A 22,603-nucleotide genomic window follows, 5' to 3' on the forward strand; every position below is an offset into this window, starting at 1 on the left:
TAAGGGTTATGATGTGTCTTGATGTGATGTCTTTCAGTGCTTTATGCTTTGTCTGTCATGAAATCTATACAATCCGTTAAGTCTGATACATTTGACTGCATATCCTGCACAATGAGGACCAGTGGATGTCAAATACCCAACCCTCACTGCGGTGAATCCTCACTCAGGATATCATTTGTGATCCCTGCTTGTTCCCGCTGATTTGGAGCGGAGGTAGAGACACTGTCTGTCCTAGTGGGGGCGGCGTTGGACAGCCACCTTCTGCAGGCGTCCCGGCTCACAGCCCTCCGCCCCCCCTCCCCCCACACCACCACCTCCCACCTCACCCTCACTTGTGGGATCAGCAATTCAGACCGCATGCAAATCTAGGAGCGTCACTGAGTGTGTGTGTGTGTGTGTGTGTGTGTGAGAGAGAGAGAGAGAGAGAGAGAGAGAGAGAGAGAGAGAGGAAGAGAGAGGGGGAGAGAGGGGAAAAGAGAGGGGGAGAGAGAAGTGCAGTTGCATTCCTGGAGAGAGAGAGAGAGATCCCTGCCCCTTCCTCCTCCTTCCTCTCTTCCCTCCTGGTCTCCCAGCCGGCGGCGGCAGAGAGGGATTTTTAACCCGGGCTGCAGATGCGGGGAACAGGGCTGCAGAGTGAAAGAAACACTGGTAGTCCGTAGGGAAGTTGTGGAAAGGAAGCTCGGTGCAAATTTAAACGCACTCGAAAGAGTTTGGAGTTTGCTCTCGGACCCTTCGGGCGGTCAAATTAATTTTTAGGAAAGTTTACTTTTTGGGTTACATCCGTGTGGTGGTCATGGGTTCCCAGCGCACACTCCGGCCCGGCCGGACAGCGCTGCTTCTTGCGGGCTTGCTCGTGGCTCTGTGGCAGCGATGCGCCGCAACTTGCCCGGAGAAAAATTTGGAAGACAGGGAAGAGGAGGCCAATATAGTTTTGACCGGCACCGTGGACGAAATAATTAACGTGGACCCGGTGCATAACACCTATTCCTGCAAGGTAAGTTATTTCATGTGGTTTCTGAAACGATCAAGTATCCGCAGAAGTGCGTTACTTCAAGGAGAAGACACCTGCTTCTTGCACCAAAACCACCGCTACACTACTTGTGGGCTATTAGAAGTCACAATATCACTTAACCCTCGTGATGGAAGCCATTACCAGCGGGTTTGTGTCATCTCAAAGGCATCAACAGCTTGCCTGAAAAACATTTTACAAACTCATTCATCCAGAAGCATTTGGCAGCCTTTGCGTGGACACTGACAGGGAATGCACTTTGCCTTCAGAAACAGATAGATGGTGGTTTTTTGTTTTTTTTGTTTTTTTTTATTATTTCCACTTACCAATTACATAGCTACAAGGGAGGCCTAACCGACCATGTAATCATCCCAAACATGCTGCAGTAGGAGAGTGGCCCCTCACCGGCCCCTGCCTGGAGCTCTCAGTGGTTCTGCAGGCATACATGTTCATGCAGCTTCATTGGCCAGTGACTGCAAAGGTGATAATCTGAATCATGATGTAATGTGTGGTCTTGCTGACAAATGCCACCACTTTTATCCCAAACTAGAACTTTGGGACTTGTGGCTGTAACCATGATGTCTTTCGGGTCAAAAAAGTCCGTAAAATGTAGTAAACCCTTAATTCAATTGAATTAATTTGGACTTTATTGTCATTAACGCAATGTGTAGGCACATATGTAAATGAAAGGAGGGCTGTGGCTTCACCACAGTGGGTGGGGGTGCGCATAGGGACATACATGGCACTTAAACCATCCCAAGTGTTAGAGTGATTTGTAGTCTGCTGTTATGAGATTCTAAGAAACAATAACAACATTTTTTTTTTCTCAGTAAAGACAATGACAAGTGCTGCAAAGGTGTGCCCAAAGCAATAAATAGATCTAGTCAAGCATTACAGTCACTCATGTGAAACCTGTCTGTGATGGACCTAAAACTGTACATTTCCAATGCTCTTAATGCCACGGGAACATTATGAATCTGATTAATAAGCCACATTATCGCACCGGGTGAAAAACAAACATCCAAGGCTCATTTTCAGTCAGGAAGCAGACATCCCCCATTCTTATTCTATGGCCATTCATTGTGAAACTTATGCACCATTGTGGACTTGCGGTAGACCACTCTATAATCTGTCAAAATAAACAAGTTGTGTTTGGGCTGCTCTTTCGCTGCTCTTTTCCTCAGCGCCCACTTGCTTCCCGTCTCCCGGTGAATGAGTGGAGCAGATTAGAGGCACACGGCTCGCCTTCTGGAAGCAGAAACCACCACCAAGTGCTGAAATGAGACGAGACAGCTAACATGTAGTGGCAGGGGCGAGCTTTTCCATGACAGTGCAGAAAGCACCCTGTGCTGCGCTTCCTGTGATGCTCTGCCCATGGATGCATGCACAGTTTTAGATAAGTTTCAAGTGGCTGGATAAGTGCTATATCTGGATCGTTTGTATGAGATTTATTCCAGCAGGGGCAATCACTTAAGAATCACTGTTATTACGTACAATGTCAGTGGATGTTTAAAAGATTTGAAGAGTTAAGTCAGAGAAACACTAATCGCTAATCACAAAAACATGCACACTTACAGGAGGGGCACAAAAGAAAACCCTGATTCAGACAGGCCCAGAGCTGGACAGGGTCCCTAAATCCCCCAAACACCCCAGTGCATTCTTACAGATTACAATATTATGTGCATTTTTGGTTTTGACAGAATGCTAAAAGGTGTGCTGTGTCTGTGTTGTCCTTCGGCTAAAGGTCAGGGTGTGGCGCTACTTGAAAGGAAAGTCCAGCGTCAACCGAGAAATTCTCCTGGATGGCGGCAACAAGGTGATGATCGGTGGCTTTGGCAACCCCGGGATCTGTGACAACCAGGTAGCCACCGGCGACACTCGCATATTCTTTCTCAACACTGCCCCGCAGTCCCTGGGGCCAGAACACAAGAACGAACTTATGCTCAACTCAAGTCTGATGAGGATTACCCTGCGCAACCTGGAGGATGTGGAACACTGCGTGGAAGGTAAGCAGCCACTTTGCTGTGAATGGAATGAGCCCCATGTCTGACATGGGGTGGAATAAACAGCACGTGTTGTTGGGAATCTAAAAAAGTAATTCTAAGAATGATAAACATGCGTGGGAGTTAGTTTGTTACCTTATCAGAGCTTATTATTGTTATGAAATAATTAAATTAGCTTAAACTTATTTGGATATTGTTTGTTAGCTGTGAGAAATTCAGTGTCGGGTCTGTGTTGTGGTTACTCAAAGTAATTGTAAATCACTTAAAGCAGCAAGGATTTCATACATCGGTGGCTGCTGAAATTACATAGCCTCAGGCTCAGAGCGTCAAAGTTTCCCAGAACTCCATGAAACAAGGACACCTGAGTCATTGTAGGAGCTTTGTTGCCATGGTGAAGCTCCAGCCTTTCCATGCGTAACCTTGACGTGGGTGTGTCCGATTCACACCTTAAGGACACGGGCTGAGTGGTTAAGGGATGATCCTGACCTTTGCACCTTGTAGCTGGGCCATTTAATGAAGTCAGAGGTGAAAATGCTTAACACTTACATGCACATAACACATGACGTGGGAGCTTTACAGGGCAACACAGGTTCCCACCGTTTTAACTTCACTGTAAAAGAAAGAAAATCTACAACAGCAGAAGAAGGCAACGAATGGACGGCTCAAACTTGCCCACTCACAAAAATGAGGAGAAAAGAGTTTTCAAGAAGCTTTTGAAATCTGGGAGGGGAAAAGGAGCGATGAGTCGTGTGTGTTGTTCATTGTTTATGTTCTAGTGATTCAGCAGGAAAAGAGTTAATTACATGCTTTTTATCCCTCTGACTCCTTTTTTGGTTGAGAAGTCATTTGTCAGGCTCTTATGACACGAAGCATACAGCCATGACTAATAAATCTCAGCATCTACCGTGACTGTGAGACTGTAGCAGCCTGTGCCCCCATGCCAGTGAACAGTGAGCTTGCTGCTGTTTAACTTTTACTGGTGCTTGACAATGTTGGCAGCCGTTCAAAGTTAGAATCTAACTCTTAGACCGAGCGGGAGCACCGGGGGGAAATGAATCAGCGCACGAATCACCTTGCTGAAGGCTTTCTGGGGCAATCACTGTTTCAGAGTTGTAGGGTCTATATTCTGGGTACTTTCCTCTGAACAGTTCAGGGTGGCAGGATGTTCCAATGGATGGAGCTTGTTTGCAGTGTTAAGTTGCATTTGGCACACACATAAAACTTCTTCTGTTTGTCTGTCCAGGCACGAAACACTGCACTGCTAACCTTTTTATTCAGCCCTCTTTTCTTCTTTTTGGACTCCTGTTGTGGAGAGGGGAGTTTCTTGGCTCTGACAAACTGTCTAGAATGTGCCCTTTTGTTTCAGGGCTTTGTATTTGAAGAGGGCTTACTTCACCATAACCTGATTTTCTCATATCACTTTACAGTTGAAGGAATAGTTGTAAGGAAATACTTCGAGAAGTCATCAGGCAAAAGTTAGACAGAAAGCGTGCTTCAAGACATCTAAAAGAACTGAACGTTTTCCTCCAAAGGCTGTGGAGCTGCTTATGCACTGACCGTCTAATAAGTAATGTTCTGGGATAATTGTCAGGTTGAGCCCCAAAATGAAATCTGTGTTTGTTTTTTCTGTAGTGAAATTGGCCCTAATAATTAGCTGGCATGCCTCCATCCGGTAGAGAGTGACTTTTTTGAAGCTGGTTCCAGTGCAGAGTTTTAATTAAGAGAGTCAAGTCAGATCCCATCCGCTCTGTGCAACCACTACCCCCGGAGACTGTGGGATGTCAGTGCAGCGGGACAAGACTCTACCTGCTGCAGCACTCATTGTACCCTCCTCTGCTTTCTCCTCATTCTTGACATTTTCGATAGCTAGGATAGACTCAGGAATGCCTGGCAGAGAGCTAGGTGGGGAGGTGTCTGAGGTGGAAGAAAAAAGGCTTTGTGTGAGCTCCTTCCCACCAAGAGTTTTGAGAAGGACGAAGACACGAAGGGAAGATGAGTGATGTAGAACGAAGTGAAAACAGAGGCATTTTTTGTACATGTGAGGACGCGGAACGTGAGGGATGTTGTGTTTGCTGGGGCGTACTTGTTTAAGTTTGGATCAGTGCTGCATGAAGATAGAAGCCTTCGGGCATTGTTTTTCACACTCTGTCTACTCCTGTGCCATTCACACTGGGCGGTGACACTTCAGGGCCACTCAGTCCATGTGTGCGATGACTTGGATGCTGGCTTTCATCTGCCACTGAGCAGCCCTCCCCAGAGGAGTATTTACAAGATCTCAGTGAAGTGCCGACCAGATCTTAAAATGCCGTGCACCATATTTACTGTGCAAAACAAAGCCCCCTTTTTTGTTTCCTCATGCCTTTATCTTTGCTTACATACAGGATGTATGAAAGCATGCCGGCATTTCTGTAGTTGAAGTAAGAAATTGAAATTTTCCACTCAACAGGCACCACTTCTACACTGTTGAATTTGCACCTTGTCTGGGCCGATAAGCCCAGGGCCTTTGGCACAGAAGCTCTTCCTTCTCTTTCCTCCTCCGTCTTCCAGCTACCAGTGAAATGAAATGTTACCACAGACCATTGTGTCGTGCAGAGAGTTGACAGATAACATGTCAGAATCTAACACATATCCTGTGTCTTTGGAAACAAAAATAAAGTCATGGTTTTGTGAAAGTGGATGAAGGGGACGATTCAAGGCTCAGCAGAACGCCTTGTCCTCCAGATTTTGAGGTAGTAAGATACAAAGTATGTGCTGTGTTTATTGTCATTTCCATTTCGTTCTTTCTCCAATGCTGCATTAGTGACAACAAAGAGAGAAGGCGGAGGTGTTGGGGCTTTGGAAGAGAGGAAGCCCTCTTGATGGAGAAGTGTTGAGCGTACAGGGAGATCTTATCTGTCTCGCTCTGTTTATCAGCTGCTTTTGTTTCAGCTCTTGATGACTTGATGCCAGAGTCTTTCCCTCAAGGCCCCGACGAAGGACAGCAACAAAGAGCTGTTTCTTCCTTCTGTCTTCATCTCTTCCTCTCCTTCTCTTTTTTTTTTATCTGTCTCTTCTTAGAAGAGGAGAGATGAGCCAGTCAGAAGTCAGTGCATAGTCATGCAACAGCTGCATCAAAGATCATTTCTTTGTCCCTTTGTGCTGCATCTATTTAAATACGCGATGCTGAGTGCAGCTAGTGTGCTTCACTGGATGGACAATCAAAAGTCCTTGTGGGATGTTAATGAGCAGCATTTTACTGCTCAACATACCGCTGGCTCTTTATGATCTGTGTATACAGCAGTCCAGAGGCTCACTGGTAATGGGGTTAGCCAGGCTTGCTGAGAACATGATGGGGGTCCTGATTTGCCAGCAGGTGGTCTTGCTTAATGATGGGCGAGCAGACAGTCCTGTGGAATGCTCCTCGGGGTGGGTGGGATGTGGGATGACTGTTTGAGTCCACCCCGCCTTCTCTTCCAGTGCTCCTTTAGTGAATGAGCCCAGGCCTCACAGAAAACTTTGAGCTATTTTCCCACTGTTTGTGCAAGGAGGAGGCCCGGAATTGGCTGGAATTCCTAACCTGCACAAGCTCCCACCTGGCCGCCTCCTCCCTCCTCACCTTCTTGATATGTGCGGAGGTAATGATTGAGTGATAAGGGCAGAAATGGAGAAGAGTGAACGCTTCAGTTTTTAGCTATGGTAACTATTTGCAATTTTTCATAACATAAGAGCCAGTCATCCACAGGGCAGTTGACTCCTTTGTTTCAAGAACAATCAAAGACACTCTGCAAAAGGCAGCGGTCACTTCACAGCTACAGTTAATCAGTGACTCAGAACCTGGAAGATAGTCATGTGATGTTGAGCTGATATGCCAGCCCAGGTTTTCTCCCAGGATTTCTTTTTAACAGAGGTGGCCTTTGCTTGTTGTCCCTGAAGATTAATTTTATTTCATACAAGTGTAATAACGCCCTCTAAATTTAGTGGAGGCAGTCTTTTTTTCAGACAAGGTGGTCCACCTCCGCTATAAAACACTCTGGGAAATCTTGCAGCAAGTTTTCTGCCCTATAATTTAAATATTAGGCTCAGCTACCACCTGCTCGTGTTTTAATCTTACCAAGAAATTCGAGAGACAGATTAGAACATCACTACTGCAGAGGGAAACATAAAAACCACTATATATTTGACTTTCCCAGGTATAAAAACATGGCTAGTGGGTAATTCCAAAAGGGAGAAGAAGTTTATTTTATTATGGCTCTGGAAAGTGTGTGAGAACACTATGCAGCCGCACCCAGGTGACTGAACTAAAGCACCAGGGTCCTTATCCTGTCCATGTCTACACAAGCAGCCTTTTGTCTTCAAGGAGTCATGGGAAGTCAAGAAGACTGACTTTAAGGATTGGATTTTTCTCAGGGTCCTTGAATGGATTAGGCTATAGTCTGAGAGTGAGAGTTCATTTGATTGCTGTAGAGCTTACATACAAAGGTGTACCCTTAGTAAGTCCGTGTTCCCTGTGTGGCTTATGTCAAAGCATTTATGCAGTGAAGTGAACACAATCGGACAAACATAAAGGCTTGATGGAAGGATTTGATGAAATAAGCAACAAAGGCTTGAAGGGAGAAACAAGACCAATAGACCTGTTTGCCAGCTAGCCCAGAGTCTCCAGAGTTATTGCACATTTTAGATTTTAATTAAAAATGTGGGAGCGCAGAGTCTGCTTGGCATAGCGATAAAGGACTCCGAAAATGAAAAAGCCATGAAAGATGGAAGAGCGCAAAGGAGGAACGGACCACTTAACCGCAGTCTGTTCACCTTGGCTTTTATCCCAGCTCGAAGCAGTGTATCACTGTCATGCTGATAAGAATCATAGATGGTATTGATTGTACGTAAAGACACCTACATGTAGTGACATGCCTGTCACTTCAGTGAGATGTTAACATGCCCGCAGTGTACACACAGACGTACTGTGTAACATCCAGCCTGTCCAAATATACTGTATATTGCGGGAAAAATTTATTGTTGTAATTTATTCGTTTTTATTTGCTCAATGCAATAAGAAATGATTTCATGTATTCCCTTTATTTGTAAAGTACCTCTATAATGTCTCTGTATTGCACAGAAACCTGCTGTTCTCCTTAGTTACTACCCAACAGGGAAAAAAAACAACAGTTCTTTTGTAAAACGTTAACAAAATAACTTAGTTGTGCAGAACACAGCCACCTGCAGAAGTATTTCTTAAACTGACTTGCACAAGGTCTCCGACATGGCATCCTTTTCCCGCTGGGGTTGGAGAAGGATCTCTCAATCAGAATTCATCATGCATCATGATCTGGTCATTCAGTAAGGAATGCAATAGTCTTTGCCAAACAGCATTGTTTAAAAGCTCCTGAAATTGGAAAAAAAAAAAAAAAAGTTAGCAGGTGTTTAAGTCCACTTTAAGCTCTTCATTAGTTTGGGAACAGGGAAGTGGAACTGACCTGGGAGGCTCTGGGCAGGGACTTGGATGTACAGTGACCCGGAAACCTCCGTCTTCTATCCCAGACATAAAGAGCTCAGAGCTGCAGTCTGCATGAGATCTGGGCTCCCTCTGGGGAACTGGATCTGTGACAAAATTCTTGCTCCGAGACTGCATTTCTGAAGCAGGGCAGCTGCTGTGGCAAGTGTGGCTACTTACTGTCAACACGCCAAAAACATCAGGTTTAGAGAAAGGGGTTTTGGTGGGACACCAGGGGGATAGCGGAAGCCCTAATGTGATTTAGATTTAGGTCAGCTCAGCTGTCACTGCAGAGCGACTCAGATCAAGAGAAATCAAGGAAGAAAATCATTTCTTTATTTCTTTGCCCACTAACTTCTTTTTGTTGTGGGATATATAAGGGACTTGTTTGACAAACTATTCCACTGAAACTGGTGTGACATCTACAGCTTTCACATATGTGTGCTTAGTGAACACCATTTACACCATCTGCTCTTAATAGAAGGCAGATAATTGGACATATCCAACACATGCCAAACTGCCTTCAGTCACCTGTCTGTAGCTGGGTGTGTCAGCATTTGCCAGCAGTATTTAAGATACTATGATTTTCTCTTCAGTATCAGCTTCTTTCAGTTATATCAGTGTTTTTGACCTTTAATGAATCGACATTAGTCACTGTTGGATAAAAACAGGAAGAACTTGGTTCACATTATGTTTTTGGATGTGGGCTGGAGATGCACTCACCCAGCGCTGATAAATTAGACCTATCATGTTCCCTGTTGTCTCATTTTATGCACCTGTTACATACTGCCATCAATATGCATGGCAATAAAGGTAATTATATAACCTGGTGTCCTTGTTTCCAGCCTATTTCAAATATATATGGGCTTGTTTTAATGTCTCTTGTTTAACAATATTTTCTAAATGGATTCAGCCCGAACAACTTCTTTAACAACCCGTATTACACCCATGCGTGATCTTGTGTCTTGATAGGAATTTGCTCCTACTTAGCCACAAGTAGTGAGTCAGCACTGTGATGTTGGCCATAAGGCCTGACTCACAGTCTGTGTTCCAGCTCAGCCAAAAGGTGTTTGATAGGGTTTAATTCAGGGCTCTGTGAAGGATCAAGGCTATGGTTAAGGTGGGTTTTAGGTTTAGGGTTGATGCTATCTAATTATTGCAGCAATGGAACTTGCTGTAGCTGAACCCTACTTTGAGACTAATTCCTTGCATTGCCTGATTTAACACTATCTACATGACAGTGCTGCACATACAGGAAGCTGGGGAGACTTGACAGTTGGGGGTCCCACGTTCACAAACAAATCACGGGATGTGCAGGCCTTTCCCGTGCTATTTTGCCCCTCAGACAACAGTCCAGTCTCCTTTACTTCCCTTTTTCCCTCATGTGTTTCTCTGTCGACGGGTTGTCATGGTGAGACCAGGATGAACGCCTCTCTCTCCCTTGGGACCTGTCCTCCATGTTTCCTTTCCATGTATATTTTTCTTGCTGCTTTCAGGTGTCATCTTAAATCACGTTTTCAAATTCTGAAGATGACCTGAACATGTGTCTGTCTGTCATCGTGTGTGTGGACGTCTCCTGTGCCGACAGCGTGTTTTGGTTGGCTTTCTCTGATGTTTCTTTGAAGCACCTTTGTCGCAGGCAGTGCTGATATATGACAGTTTGCTGACCCATCACATTTTGGGTTTTAGGTCTCCATCCTTTAATACAGATTAAATTCTTCCCAACTTGTGTTGTCCCACCTCTCTCCCTGCTTCTGGCCGCCCTCCTCTCTATTCTCACAGTTCTTCCTCCTCCCAGCATTCCCATCTCACAGCGGTTCCACCTGTAATTAGACTGGAATCTCATGCCCTGTAAAGCTGTCATAGTCCTAACAACCAGGTGCAGTTTGTGCAGATCTGACACCGGCCTCTGACCTAATTCCATATACTTCCATCTGCGTCTCTCTCAGCTTCCTCAAGAACCAGCAGAAGCCATTATTACAATCACTGGTTTATTACAACTTGTGTTTTTTTATTCTAAGGGGGCACCTTTTTAAAAAATGTTTTTTAAAAAAGAAGAAGTTGACAGAAGGCATAACCACCTATTTATCTGATATTGCTGTGTTGGTAAGCATAATGTACCCTTACCATACCCTTCAGATAATACATAAAAAAACTAAGTGCTGAATTAATCTACCCTTTAGTGTTTCCACTGATACAATGCAGGGACGTTCACAGCATTTCACTTTAACCCAGGTATCTGTTTCTGACCACCTGACTGTTGTCATACATTAGCTGCTATTAGCATCACACACTGTTGGACTGGCTGACGTGCTGCATTGAGGCTAATGTATGCCCCTTTTTTTTTAACTTGGAAGAAGAATGTGTGGAATAACGATGATATCTCTGGTTCTGCTGCATTGATTTTGAGCAGATACGTGTTGAGTGGATGGATGAAGGATATTTTGACAGGACTCTTGGCTGTTGATACAAAACAAGGAGGCGCTGTGGGGATTAAACCAAGAAGAGAGATTAGTACTTTGGAAATGTAATGCCATCTAAGATGTTCAAGTTTCCATTGTTTTCTTGAGTTATGGAATTTGTGATATGTGTCTTCCGACAAACCTTGAGGATGACAAGTCTCCTGAGAGATGAAACCTCTGAGGAATTTTCGCCTTTCCCTCTGTCCCTCTCTGCCTGCCCTCCAGGCTGACAGATTTGTCAGGCTCAAGGGAGGCACCCGGCCTTCCCCTGTTGTTTTAGCCAACAATGGCAAGGACGTGATGGCTTTCAGAGACAAACAGAGATATCTGGCAGGGGATGTCTCACTAACTTGAGCATGTATCTGTATACACACGCACACACACACACACACACGCACACACACGCACACACACACACACACACACACACACACACACACACTCTTTTACAGACATAGACACAGACACACATACTTTACTATCTCCCCATCAGAAGGAGACTCATGCAGTATGTGACGCTGTATCTGACCCAGCCATTACATTGTTATTGCTTTCAACAATGAACAGTCTCCAAAGTAATGTAAGGCTGAAATTTCTACTTCCCAGGGTTGTAGTAATAAGCACACACAGAAAAATTGATGGCTCCACAAGGGGTTTTGGGGTTGGGATAGTACTTCTACATTACCTCAAGAACTATTTGTTTGTTTGAACCGAGCAAACAGCAGCTGCGTTATGTGCAGCAAAAACAATGTCGCTAAAGCTAAGAAAGTTAACATTGGCAACCACTGACAGTAATGAAGCTAAAACCTGCTATCTGTCTCAATACACCTATATAGCAGCATGTTTATTTCGGACACCAAGTGGACTACAAAATTTATTTGGAGCTGACAAAACACTGGATATTTTCCCCCAGTCAGCAGCTCATTGTAAACTGAGAAGATGTGACTGTATACTATAAGCTGATTGCTGTCAACAGCCAGAATCTGTGAGTCTAACAATGTAGAACGATGTGAGCGACCTAATCAGGAGCAAAAGAAACGCAAGATGAATATTCTACCAGTACTAATCAAACACTTAGAAACAAATGCATAATGACAACATGCGGTGGGTTGTGGGCAATTCAAGGACCTCTAATGGACACACAATAGGCTCTGAGACATGTTCAGCATGTAGAAGTACATGCTTAACTGGATACTTGTAGCATTAAATGTGTGTATGTCCAGAAAGGTCCTCTGAGGGATGTTTTTTTTTTTTTTTTTTTTGTATTGTATGTACTGTAGAACTCATTTTGTTCACTGGGAGTGAAGCTACAAGGAGGGAAAACAGCTGTACAACAGAGAAAGTGCAATCAGTTATATAGCAAGAAAGGAAATATAGAAGTAAAGCTCTAGATTAAAGAGCATGAGCGATGGAGGTTCAGAGACAGCCAGAGAAGAAGAGGAGATAAAGGAAAGGTAAGGAGGAAGAGGATAAAAAGACTAAACAGAGTAAGAGGAGAGTAGAAGAAGAAAGAGTAAGAGTTTGTGAAATAAGATGGGAAAAATGTCAAAAGACGAGAAGGTGGGAATAAGGTAGGGGGCTATACCTCCATTGTTTTGAGTGTGCAATATTTCAGAGGTACCTGACAATCTCAGCATATGCAACACTGTTAGGGGTGAGTGAGAAAAATATGTCCACCTCTAATTTGGGCAAACTGTCCCTTTAATTGGCTCTCACTCGCAGCTGCATGAAGCCTGGACCATCAAAGAATAATTAGAAGCTCCTCGATTATCATTGTCTCTTTGGCTCTTGCTGGAGCCCCACACACACAAATAAGACAGGCAGACTTGTAGCGAGTGCCATGAGGCAGCTTTCAGCATTTTCCAGCAGAAGCATGGCGCCTCAGAGAGGCTTAGCCTGAGGGAACAAGTTCTATCACAGGCTGCAAGCTGTTGCCAGAGGTATGCCCAGATCAGCCTCTCTCCAAGTTCTTCCTTTTTGTCATTCTGAGGCCGCTTGTACTGTATTACCTTTTTTCACACCGTGGCCTTATTACCATATAGCGCAGTCAGCCATTTTGTAATGCCCCCAATCCTCTTGTGACCATGAGTGCAACAGCAACAACTGAAAAAAAAGTTTCTCCATCCATCTTTTTTTTTTTTTCCCCAGCAGTGTGAGTGGGTAGAGGCATGCCCTGGAAGAGCACTCGAAGCAGACATGTTTGAGAGAGCTCTTAGAGAAATATATGAGCATTGAGATGGATGGAGGCGCTGAATGTGGAGAGTTTTTCAATGTGTTCTAGTTTTTCAACAGGCTATGTGGCCTGCTTGGGCAAGTTGTCAGAAAAACAGTATCATAGATAAATCAGACCCTGCTTTTTAGGTTGTGCTCAACGGGACAAACGTCTACCTGTTTGCAAGTGCTCTGCAGTTTTTCTGCAGCTGTATGTGTTCTTTACTTCAAGCCAATAAAATCACACTACAGGTCCAACCCAAAGTTAAGCAGAGGTGTTATTTCTAGCAAACCCAAAGGACAGCCAATGGAATAGCTGCCTGAGGAATTCTAATGCTCTTCTTATTTCACTTTAATTGATTAGATTTTCTCCAGATCTCTTTGAGATGGCTAGAAAACAAACTCTGACCACAGAATTAGCAGTTCAGTACTGCTTTTAAGCGTATCTGAGTGTCTAGGAGTAAGTTGGCAAATCGTTAGTTTGGCTTGTTTGACAGTTTTCACAAACTTTCTGAGTAGCTCCAGAAAGCAAGCTGGATCTATTGATGGATCTGCCTTCAGTTCCAAGACAAAAATATCCATAGTTATGTGTGACTCCCCGCACTTGACTACCCTGAGGTCATCAGTGGAGTGTGACTCATTAAGCACAGGTTCCAGCATGCAAGCTCCAATGTATTGAGTAAATGAGATAATGCAAAATGTCATGTGTGTCACTGGCTCGCTGCAAATATTTGCTTTTGCTTTGTCTCAGATGAATGGAGTGAATGTCTAAAGGAGCTCTGAAGGTTGAGCAAATCCACCTCTGGGTGGGTTTGAACTGGTATTGGTTATGGATTAGATGTATTCCTGGTACAAAGTGTTTGTAGTTTTTCAGGACGTACAGTTAAGTCGTCTGGATTTAATTATTATAGAATTTTTTTCTGAGTACAACCCTAAGCAGTAGTTTTATATCTTTGAGAAACGCAGGGATTTATGGAACCCCGCCAACACAGATAACACTGATATCGTTTTTCCTCATCCACACACACTTGATCTTGATCAGGCTTCAGAGACAAAATTCCCTCTGGAATTCCCCCGAGTCCTTTTTCACCCGTTGACTTCCAGGGCCTCATTCTGACCCCGGCAGGGCAGGACTATCCGATCTCCAGACATCACATTCCACGTAAACGAGGGAAGAGTGAAAGGCAACAGGTCAGCCCCTAGTTAGCCTTTACCTGAGGCCAGAGTGTGAATGGGTGAGGGTGAAATCGGGGTCAGACGCGTTCACACCACCCAAAGAAACCCATGACACATTCCCAGAATGAGGATCAGTCAGAAATCCACATTCTTTTCCAGCGCAGTAACAACTGCACAGAGTGGCAATGAAGCCTCTCTCCATTTCTGTACTCGCTGAAGCGTGTCGTTCATCAAACAAACATCTTTTCCACGAGTCCTGTTGACTTTTATCGCTGTTTGCATTTTAAACTCTCCCAAAGGAAAATGAAAGCTCATCACTTGGCGGGCCCATGACTGTCTGAGCTTAACAAGTTTGCTGAATTAAAATTAGGATGTGTGTGTGTGTGTATGTGTGTGCGCTCTTGCCTGTAAGTACAGTCACCCCCTCCCCTCATTGGTTCTGAAGTGGTGCATTTGTTGCTCCCACTCAAGCCAAATCTCTGTCTTTGTCCCAGTGTGTGTTTCTGCATGTCTGTCTGTATGTGAGTCACTCTTAAACACACTGTTGTTCTCCATCTACGTCTTTCTCTCTGTCTCTCAGTGTGACTCTCTCTTTTTCTGTTCAGTCTGTGCAGATTGAACTTGCTGGTTACGATGCTAGCAGAATCTTGATCAGCTCCAATTTACATCTAGACAATGGTAGGAGTTGAGAGGCGATTTCTCTCTTCTTTTTCCCCTCATTTCCCCTCCTTGAACCCCCTATTCCTCTTTCTTGTCCTCCCTTCTGCTTCTGTGCCTTTGCCAACAGCCCCCACCCCTCATCCTTTATTGTGTTTTTGGGAAGATGGGTGTCTTGAGAGACGGGAAATAAAGGATGGAGCAGGAGCCTGCTCGACAGTAGACTAAACTGAATGTTTCTGGACTTCATCTGTGCTTCTGAGGAAACAGCCCTCCCGATAATGAACTCCACACACTTGTCAATGCAAACACACGCACACACGCGCACACACATTCTCATGTCGAAGCCCTAAGCGAGCTTTTTATGGCACAGCCAGCCTTCTGTCGTGCCGTCTGCCTGTAATTTCTTAATGGCATTGTGCATATATGACACAGCACCGCGCAGTGCCGTCAAATAGCACAAGCTTTATTTGGCACCAGTTCTGGTGTCATACTCAGACATCGCAAGTAAGATGTCACAAAAATGCTGATCCTCTTTGACAGAAGGCACCCTCACAAATAATGGGCTGCTGTGTGCGTGAGCATAAAGCATTTCAGATTTGTGCTGCAAACTGAAACTGACTCGGCATAATAATTGCTGTATAGACTAATTGTATAAGACGACAGCTAGGTGGAGACGCCTGTCAGTGTGCTCTTCTCCAATTATGGCTAGTTATGTCGTAAAATATGGTTGGATTAAAAAGGGGAATCATGTGAATATGGACATCCAGCATTGGGCAAAGTTAGCTATTGATGGTCGGTAAATATACGTCCAAACTGCTGGCTGACTCGGCTGAGTAATGGAAAGTAATGTAACAAATTTTTTACCTGTCGAGTAATCAGGAGAGTAATGCAGTTACTTTTTTGAGTGAGTAATAAACAGAGTGATTGATTACATTTTTCAAGTAACTTGCTGAATGCCGCGGATATCTAAAGGTCTGTAGTAGGGCTGTGTCATATCATAGTGTTCGTGATAATACTATAGTACTGTATGTACTGTAAGTACAAGAAGAGGGGCAACAGAACAAACTTATTTCACCACCTCAAGCAGAAGCATCCGGTCGAGTTTGAGGAGAGCCAAGAGTCCTGTGAGGAGAGCTCGACAGCTGCTGTGAGCTCTAAACCAAGCCGACAAACGACACTGGCTCAGCATAGAAACCCCCGAAACTTTGGCAAGTTGTACTCCCTATTTTGTCATATCATCAAGAATGTCATTATTGAAGAAATACCCTGAAATATTGTGTTATTATTTTTGGGCCACCCCTAGTCTGTAGCACAGATTATGGTGGCCTGTTGTAACTGATACAATGCTCAGGAGTAACTAAGCTTATTAGAGCTGAAGTCCAAAACAAACAGCTGAAGGGCAGACCAGTATATCACCATGCAAACCACCAGCATAACAGATTTGGTGTGTTATTTGCTTTATTTGGCGTGAGAATGAGACTTTTCAGCGATTGTGTTTGAAATGTCCTGTCTGCAGGCTGTAGCATGAGTTATTAAATTCAGAAAAAAAACCTCAGCAGCTGCTCAGGAAATTGTTGAGTTGTTCCTATTCATCAACAACTCCATCAACCATTCCAGCACATATTATGGTCTGGTTTTGCTTTGGGAGAGTGAGCATCATGCTGATGCACCTAAATTGAGAAATGAAGAAAATGCTAAGAAGGGAGATCATTCCACTTGGTTCAGTGCAGTTTTGAGGATGTCTATGAAACATAAGGTGTATATAAAAACCAAATGGAGTTGCATTGGAAATAAGAGCTAATTTAATGTAAAGAATGATCTAATTTGCAGTCTCTACGCCCTCATCCCATTTACTGTGACACCTGATGCATAGCTAACATTATCCCTCAGCTGAAAATCAAGTAGGAAGGTTGGGCGTCAGGTCACAGGTCTGTGGGCGCAGAGGAACTTCAAGGTTTACAGTTGGTGGATAACCTGCCGTCAGTCATGGCCGTTCTGTTTTGGATTCGCTCTCTTTAGCCCCGCTATTACCCCTTTGAAGAAGCCGAAATGAGATCCACCATGCAGATCACCTGCTTGGTTTGAGATGATGTGCTGACTGTCCTGACGCTTCATCGCCTCCTCTCTCTGGATAACCAATAGACTGTAAAGTTGATCAAAAAGCCCCTCTCCCAAGTGTGCCCTTTCTCCATTTAGCTTTAATAATAGAGAGGTGCACGGTGAAGCTCAGATGTGTACATGCTCACCTTTATCTTGTGCACATCTGTATTGTTGTGCATTTGCTAATACATATCAGTGGAAAGGAGCGGCAGGCTTTTCCTCCCAGGCGCCGGGGCAGAGTACGAAGCCTCCGGAGAGCGAGCTGACGGCTTTTTAATTTCGCTCGTCTCCGCCGCTGAATTAACAGGAATTGAAATGTGCCGAGAAGAAAGAAGTTTTTTTCATCCACAGCAAACTTGGAGACCAAACTGTTATCAGGCTCACTCGTTTATTAAACACTGAAAGGGAGATTGAGTTCAGCTTGTCGGGGGAGGGATTTTTTTTTTATTGTGTCTGCCAGTGTTTGGCGAGCATTGTGGAATACGCGCTCAGTGTTGGAGCAGATTGTAAATGATCACCCTCAGGCCGCCGCCAGAGCTTCTCTTTTTAGAGTTGACAAAGGCTTGGAGAACAGCTTCTAGTGGGGTGTGGAGGCAGCCTTTGTTGCCGACTTCTTGTCTTTTTGAACCCACCCCTCCCAAACACCTGTCTTCCATCACAGCCGATTATCAAAGCTCTGAGGTTGAGCTCGGCGTGCACACGTACCTGCCTTGGACTTTGAATATGATATACGCTGTCCTCCCCTTTCTCTTCTGGTGAGATGAGCGCTAACAAAAACTGTTTTTGGAGGACGGCGGAAGGTTTGATAAAAAGAATGACCCCCCCCCAGTCGTACGCCACCTTTGAGCAGCAGCCTCAAGTTCACGAGGAGCGAGGAACTGTTGGGAGGAGAAAGGATTAAGGAGAGGGACCACGGCGGCTCGGAAGAATCAGGGTATTGTTGCGGCCTGCTCATCAAAGCGTAAAGAGAGTTTTGAAAGAGCGAAGGGGATGGGGGGTATTATGGAGGTATATTACTATCCTCGCTCTCTGTCACACACACACACAGACGCACACACACAGTCTTTAAGTTTGAGCTAAAATGTGTTCTCTCGGTCTACATTCTGTTTCGATTTTGTCTTCATCTGGAGCAGGATGAAAGGGGTTTAGGCTGTTAATGCACACACACACACACACACACACACACACACACACACACACACTCTTGGACATCATGTTATTTATCAGGGCCTTAACTTAATTCTGTACCTCCAAACCATGACCATATCCCTTTTGACATCATAACCATCTTCTTCTTTTTCGGTCTTTGCTGCAGTGCACTTTGACTGCACTCTCCAGGGGTCACTTGTCAGTCACCTCTGATTTGTACCTTTGATTTGAAGATTTAACATTGCAGTTTTATTTCTAGCATTTTCTTCACCTGTTCAGCCATTGTGGTTGTGCTGAAGCAACTATCCAGATCCCCAAAACAGGTCAGTCCTCTTGGGTTAGTCCTGGGAGAGTCAGACAGACCCACACACGCACTCCCCCGAGCACACTCCATCCTGCTCGCTCCGGGTTAGGGAGACAGGTTCTCATGTCGGCAGATTATTCACGGGGATTTCGTTCTAAATGAGGTGAAATTATTGCTCTCTGTGAAGCGGGCCTTTCAGAAGTCACTGCCAAGGGATCGAGCTGCTCCTTTTTGTTCTGCTTCCCTTTGTTGGCCTGCATGGCAGAGTAACCCGACTCCGGACGTGACAGACGCTCAACTCAAAGAAAAAGCCATTTTTAGCAGTGACTTTAAGTTTCAAGGAACATTCATTACGGTGAAGGTGTGTGTTTGGCTGTGCAACTCTGTCAAAGAGAAAAACTCTCCTGTCTCTCTGCAGCTCTACTGCTATTCTTCTTTCTTGTCCAAATATTTGGCTCCCAGGTGAATGCTCTACATTCACATTAACATTGAAAAATAGCTTTTGTACTTGACTTTCAGCTTACACTAATATCTTGGAGTTTTAGGTGATAGAATTAGTTCCCAGACCGTGAGCTGATGAGTTGATTGAACTGTTACTGAGTACAGCTGTGACTCTCCAGTCCCCCTGGTTTGCAGATGTGAGGGTTTGCTGTTTGTCTTTTGGGGACTGTTGGTGGACCAAGCTATTCGAAGTTGAACCGTGATCAGCATTTTCCTCAGTTTTTTTTTGATAATTCACAAATTTGATAACTTTTTTGAGAATCAAAAAAAAAACAACAACTTGAAATTCACCAAGTGCATCAGTTTGTTTTAAGTCGGGGGTGGAATAAAGACACATGGCCAATTTGCAACTCGGAAACCAAGAGGTAAGACATTTCCCAGTTAGCACAACTTAGCACTTACTTCCCACATTCTTCACCAAGTCCTCAGAGGAAGGAATTGCATGTTGCCATTGCACGGCTCTGGGTATTTGCTCTCTCCGGGCCTGGCTGTCTGCCTCGCTGTGGGCTTGTGAGTGTGTGGAAGTGCTTGTGTGGTCACTCAGTAGTGCTGTAAATGCTTGCATGCACAAACACCATGCCACTTTGATGTCTGGCCTGCAAGTTTATTCAACATTTGAACACAGTCAAGTGAGACAGGACAGTGTGTGTATGTGTGTGTGTGTGTGTGTGTGTGTGTGTGTGTGTGTGTGTGTGTGCATGGCTCTATGTGCTTGAACAGCACGTCACTGGGAAATGCACACACACTCAGCTCCTGCTCCTTTCCTTTCAAGCTCTCCTCCTCCCCCTCAGTTGTCCTTCAGGTCCCCTCCTGGCCTCCAAGTCATCTGCAAACATTGTTAACATACTCGATGTGACGACTGTCATCCTCTCCCAGAAGGCAGCAGAGGATGTTTGCGCAGCACCGTTATCAGTTTTCAATACACGTTCGGTCATTCAGATGACTTCAACTGAACAGTGGCCAAATGCAAACATCCCAGTTAATTTTTCCATTCCTGATTTATCCACTCACTTCATTCCTTTCCAACTTCGGAGCGTCCTGTTCTGCACCGTCACTCGCCGAGGACTGACGTGTGATGGGGGATTGTGGGGAGTGCTTGTGTCGCAGAGAGCTACGTTTGGAGTCCCTCTCTGACTGGGGGGAAGGGGGTGTGGCAGCTGTAGTTGGGGGTCTTCTGCTGCTGTTTGGCCTGCCCTTTTGTCTCCCTAATGACCTGGCCGCGTAAAGTTAGCCGCTCTATTCAGGAGGCATTAAGGGTCATTTTACCTGACGACGGCTGCTTCCCCCAACACTAGCCTGGGGGAAGGGAGATGTTTGAAACGTTCCTTTCCGCTGGGAAGCTGCAGAGCCTTTTGGACGGCAGTATTAACCCTATTCCCAGTCATCTTCTACTTTGCTGCAGGTTTTTAAGAATGCCTGGTGAAGAACCACATCTATGTGCTCTGTTATCGGGTCTCCTAATGTGATAATGTGGCACTTTGTTTCTTTTGAGGACTTTCACTTGCCCGCCCCCCTCCACATGGAGGTCAGAGGTCAGGGTTTAGTTGCGGCACAGCAATCCTGAAGTTGGTAGGGATTCACTGTCTTGCTTAAAGACACTTCAGCAGGGTAGGTGCTTGCTGACACAGATACTTGAACCTGGAACCTCCAGTTGAGGGCAGACTCAGTAGACATTGCTTCCAATGCATAAATGTAGATTTTTAAAGGATGTTTCAAACCCTGAAAGGTTAAACATAATTCTTGTTCTTACCGGTCACACAGATGCATTTAAAGCATCTGTTGTGCTCGGAATCCTGAAAGTGTCCTTATCAATCATGTTTAATCAACTTACTGGGACATTTATGGGACGAATGGACAGGCAGAGAAACACTGAGCTTTCAAAGTCCTGGCTGCAGCCCAGAGAGACATTGAATCGATTTAAGCAGACTACTTAGACATATTGATTCACCCTCTATAAAATACCTCAGATTATTTTTGAAATTTACTGTTTTCTCAGTGCAGAAGCAGATGCCAGGATGCAGACAGTATGAGGTCGCATTAACATTTTAAATTAGACTATAACCCAAGTTTGAACCTTCCTGTAAACACTTTGTTAAGTCAAAATTGGAGTCAACCTAACCTGATTAGCAGAGTGAGATTGCTTACTTTGATTCTGTGCATACACGAAAAGGTCACATTGTCAACTAGACTGAGAGACATGTGACATTTTGGGATTCTCATATCAGGCCTCGAATACATCTTGTAGACTCAAGTTAATGGGGAAGCTGATGTAGTACAATATAGCAGCACATAAATGCTTTAATCAAACCATCAACCTGCCCTGCTTATCCTTACTGATGTGCTATAAGGCCCACTAGCATGAGCCTTCTCATTAGCATTCAGTTGCCAGCTTGTGGTTAAGTGCTCTAGTACCTGCTCGGTTGCTAAGGAATTGGCACTTAGGTAATGAAATGCCCATCGCTGACGGGGGCACTTGATTGTGCTGAGGCTGAGAGAGTGGGGCCAAGTGAGAGGGGAATGGGAACTAGAGCGAGGGAGAGAGCTGGGGATGGGCCCGAGCGAACATTAAGCACATAGCAGAGAGTTGGAGGAGAGTAAGTGGTGAGGCTGCCGCTGCTGGCACACATCCATCACCCAAGGAAGGGTCTGACTCGTGTGCTTGCAAACTATTCTCTCCACAAGTTTTACCTCTCAAGAATGTAAAGAGAGGCAGATCGGAGGGGCTGAATGATAATTCTGACTAAAACATGTGAATGCATCGATACGGCTAAAAAAAAAAGGTCGTACGAGGCAGAAATGCAAGCAGTGAGACGATGACGGCATTTGCAGGAATTGCTTTGGTGAGAGTCATTGTGACGCTAATGGCTAAACGGAAATGAAAATAAGACAAGAAGACTAGAATGTTTTCTTTTTTGTCCCGTCGGGCCATCATGTTGAAAGATTAACCTTTTGTTTGCTTTTGCTGCTATTTCCCTCTTCCCTTCTTCCTCTCCATCTACCTTCTTCCATTTGTTTTCGTTGCCTCTCTACCCATTAGTTGTTTCTTTCTCCTCCCCCATGTACAGCTCCACCCTTTTGCTAAACCTCCATACTACACACAGTCACCTGAGTATGAAAAGCAGCACATGTTCGTTACCTTCAGAGCTTCCGCACCACTCCGGCTCCATTACCTTCAGACCCCCGCAGTCTTTGACCTTTGCTCCTCCTTTAAGACCCCTGTCCTCAGGTTCTGATGCACTGACTACATTCATGCTTTAAAAACAAGTCAGACATAACAAGACTACTCTGTATGCCGCCTGCCCGCTCATTTGGTATTATCTGTTTCCGTGGACGCTGAGGCCTGACAGACAGGATGCAATCTTTGATTATGTTCCTGCAATGAGTAACAGCTCAAGTTAAGAGCAAGACCTTTTAGTTCAGTATTTGCACCTCTGTTGACTTTTGGACATTTCTCAAATTCCTTCATCCATTCATGTCTTGTGTGTACTTCGTCACATGTCAGTGCACACTGGCCTTATTCCAGTGTAACTTCCAATCATACAGTGTATCCTGAACTCACAT

At 44.7% G+C, this 22,603-nt stretch overlaps 1 protein-coding gene across 7 annotated transcripts in view; it reads left to right on the top strand.

The window, feature by feature from the left end:
- Positions 1 to 542: 542 nt before the first annotated feature.
- Positions 543 to 22,603, top strand: part of agrn (agrin) — a 240,729-nt gene continuing 218,668 nt past the window's right edge. For 4 of the 7 annotated variants that reach the window (XM_076740489.1, XM_076740490.1, XM_076740491.1 and 1 more), the window contains exons 1-2: positions 543 to 994; positions 2,754 to 3,015. In XM_076740489.1, the coding sequence (XP_076596604.1) occupies positions 794 to 994; positions 2,754 to 3,015 (463 nt within the window). In that variant the 5' untranslated portion in view covers positions 543 to 793. The remainder of the gene's footprint in view (positions 995 to 2,753; positions 3,016 to 22,603) is intronic. The other 3 variants (XM_076740495.1, XM_076740497.1, XM_076740492.1) reach the window with 1 other exon arrangement.

Source organism: Chaetodon auriga, chromosome 10, assembly GCF_051107435.1.
Source record: "Chaetodon auriga isolate fChaAug3 chromosome 10, fChaAug3.hap1, whole genome shotgun sequence".
Lineage (NCBI taxonomy): Eukaryota > Metazoa > Chordata > Actinopteri > Chaetodontiformes > Chaetodontidae > Chaetodon > Chaetodon auriga.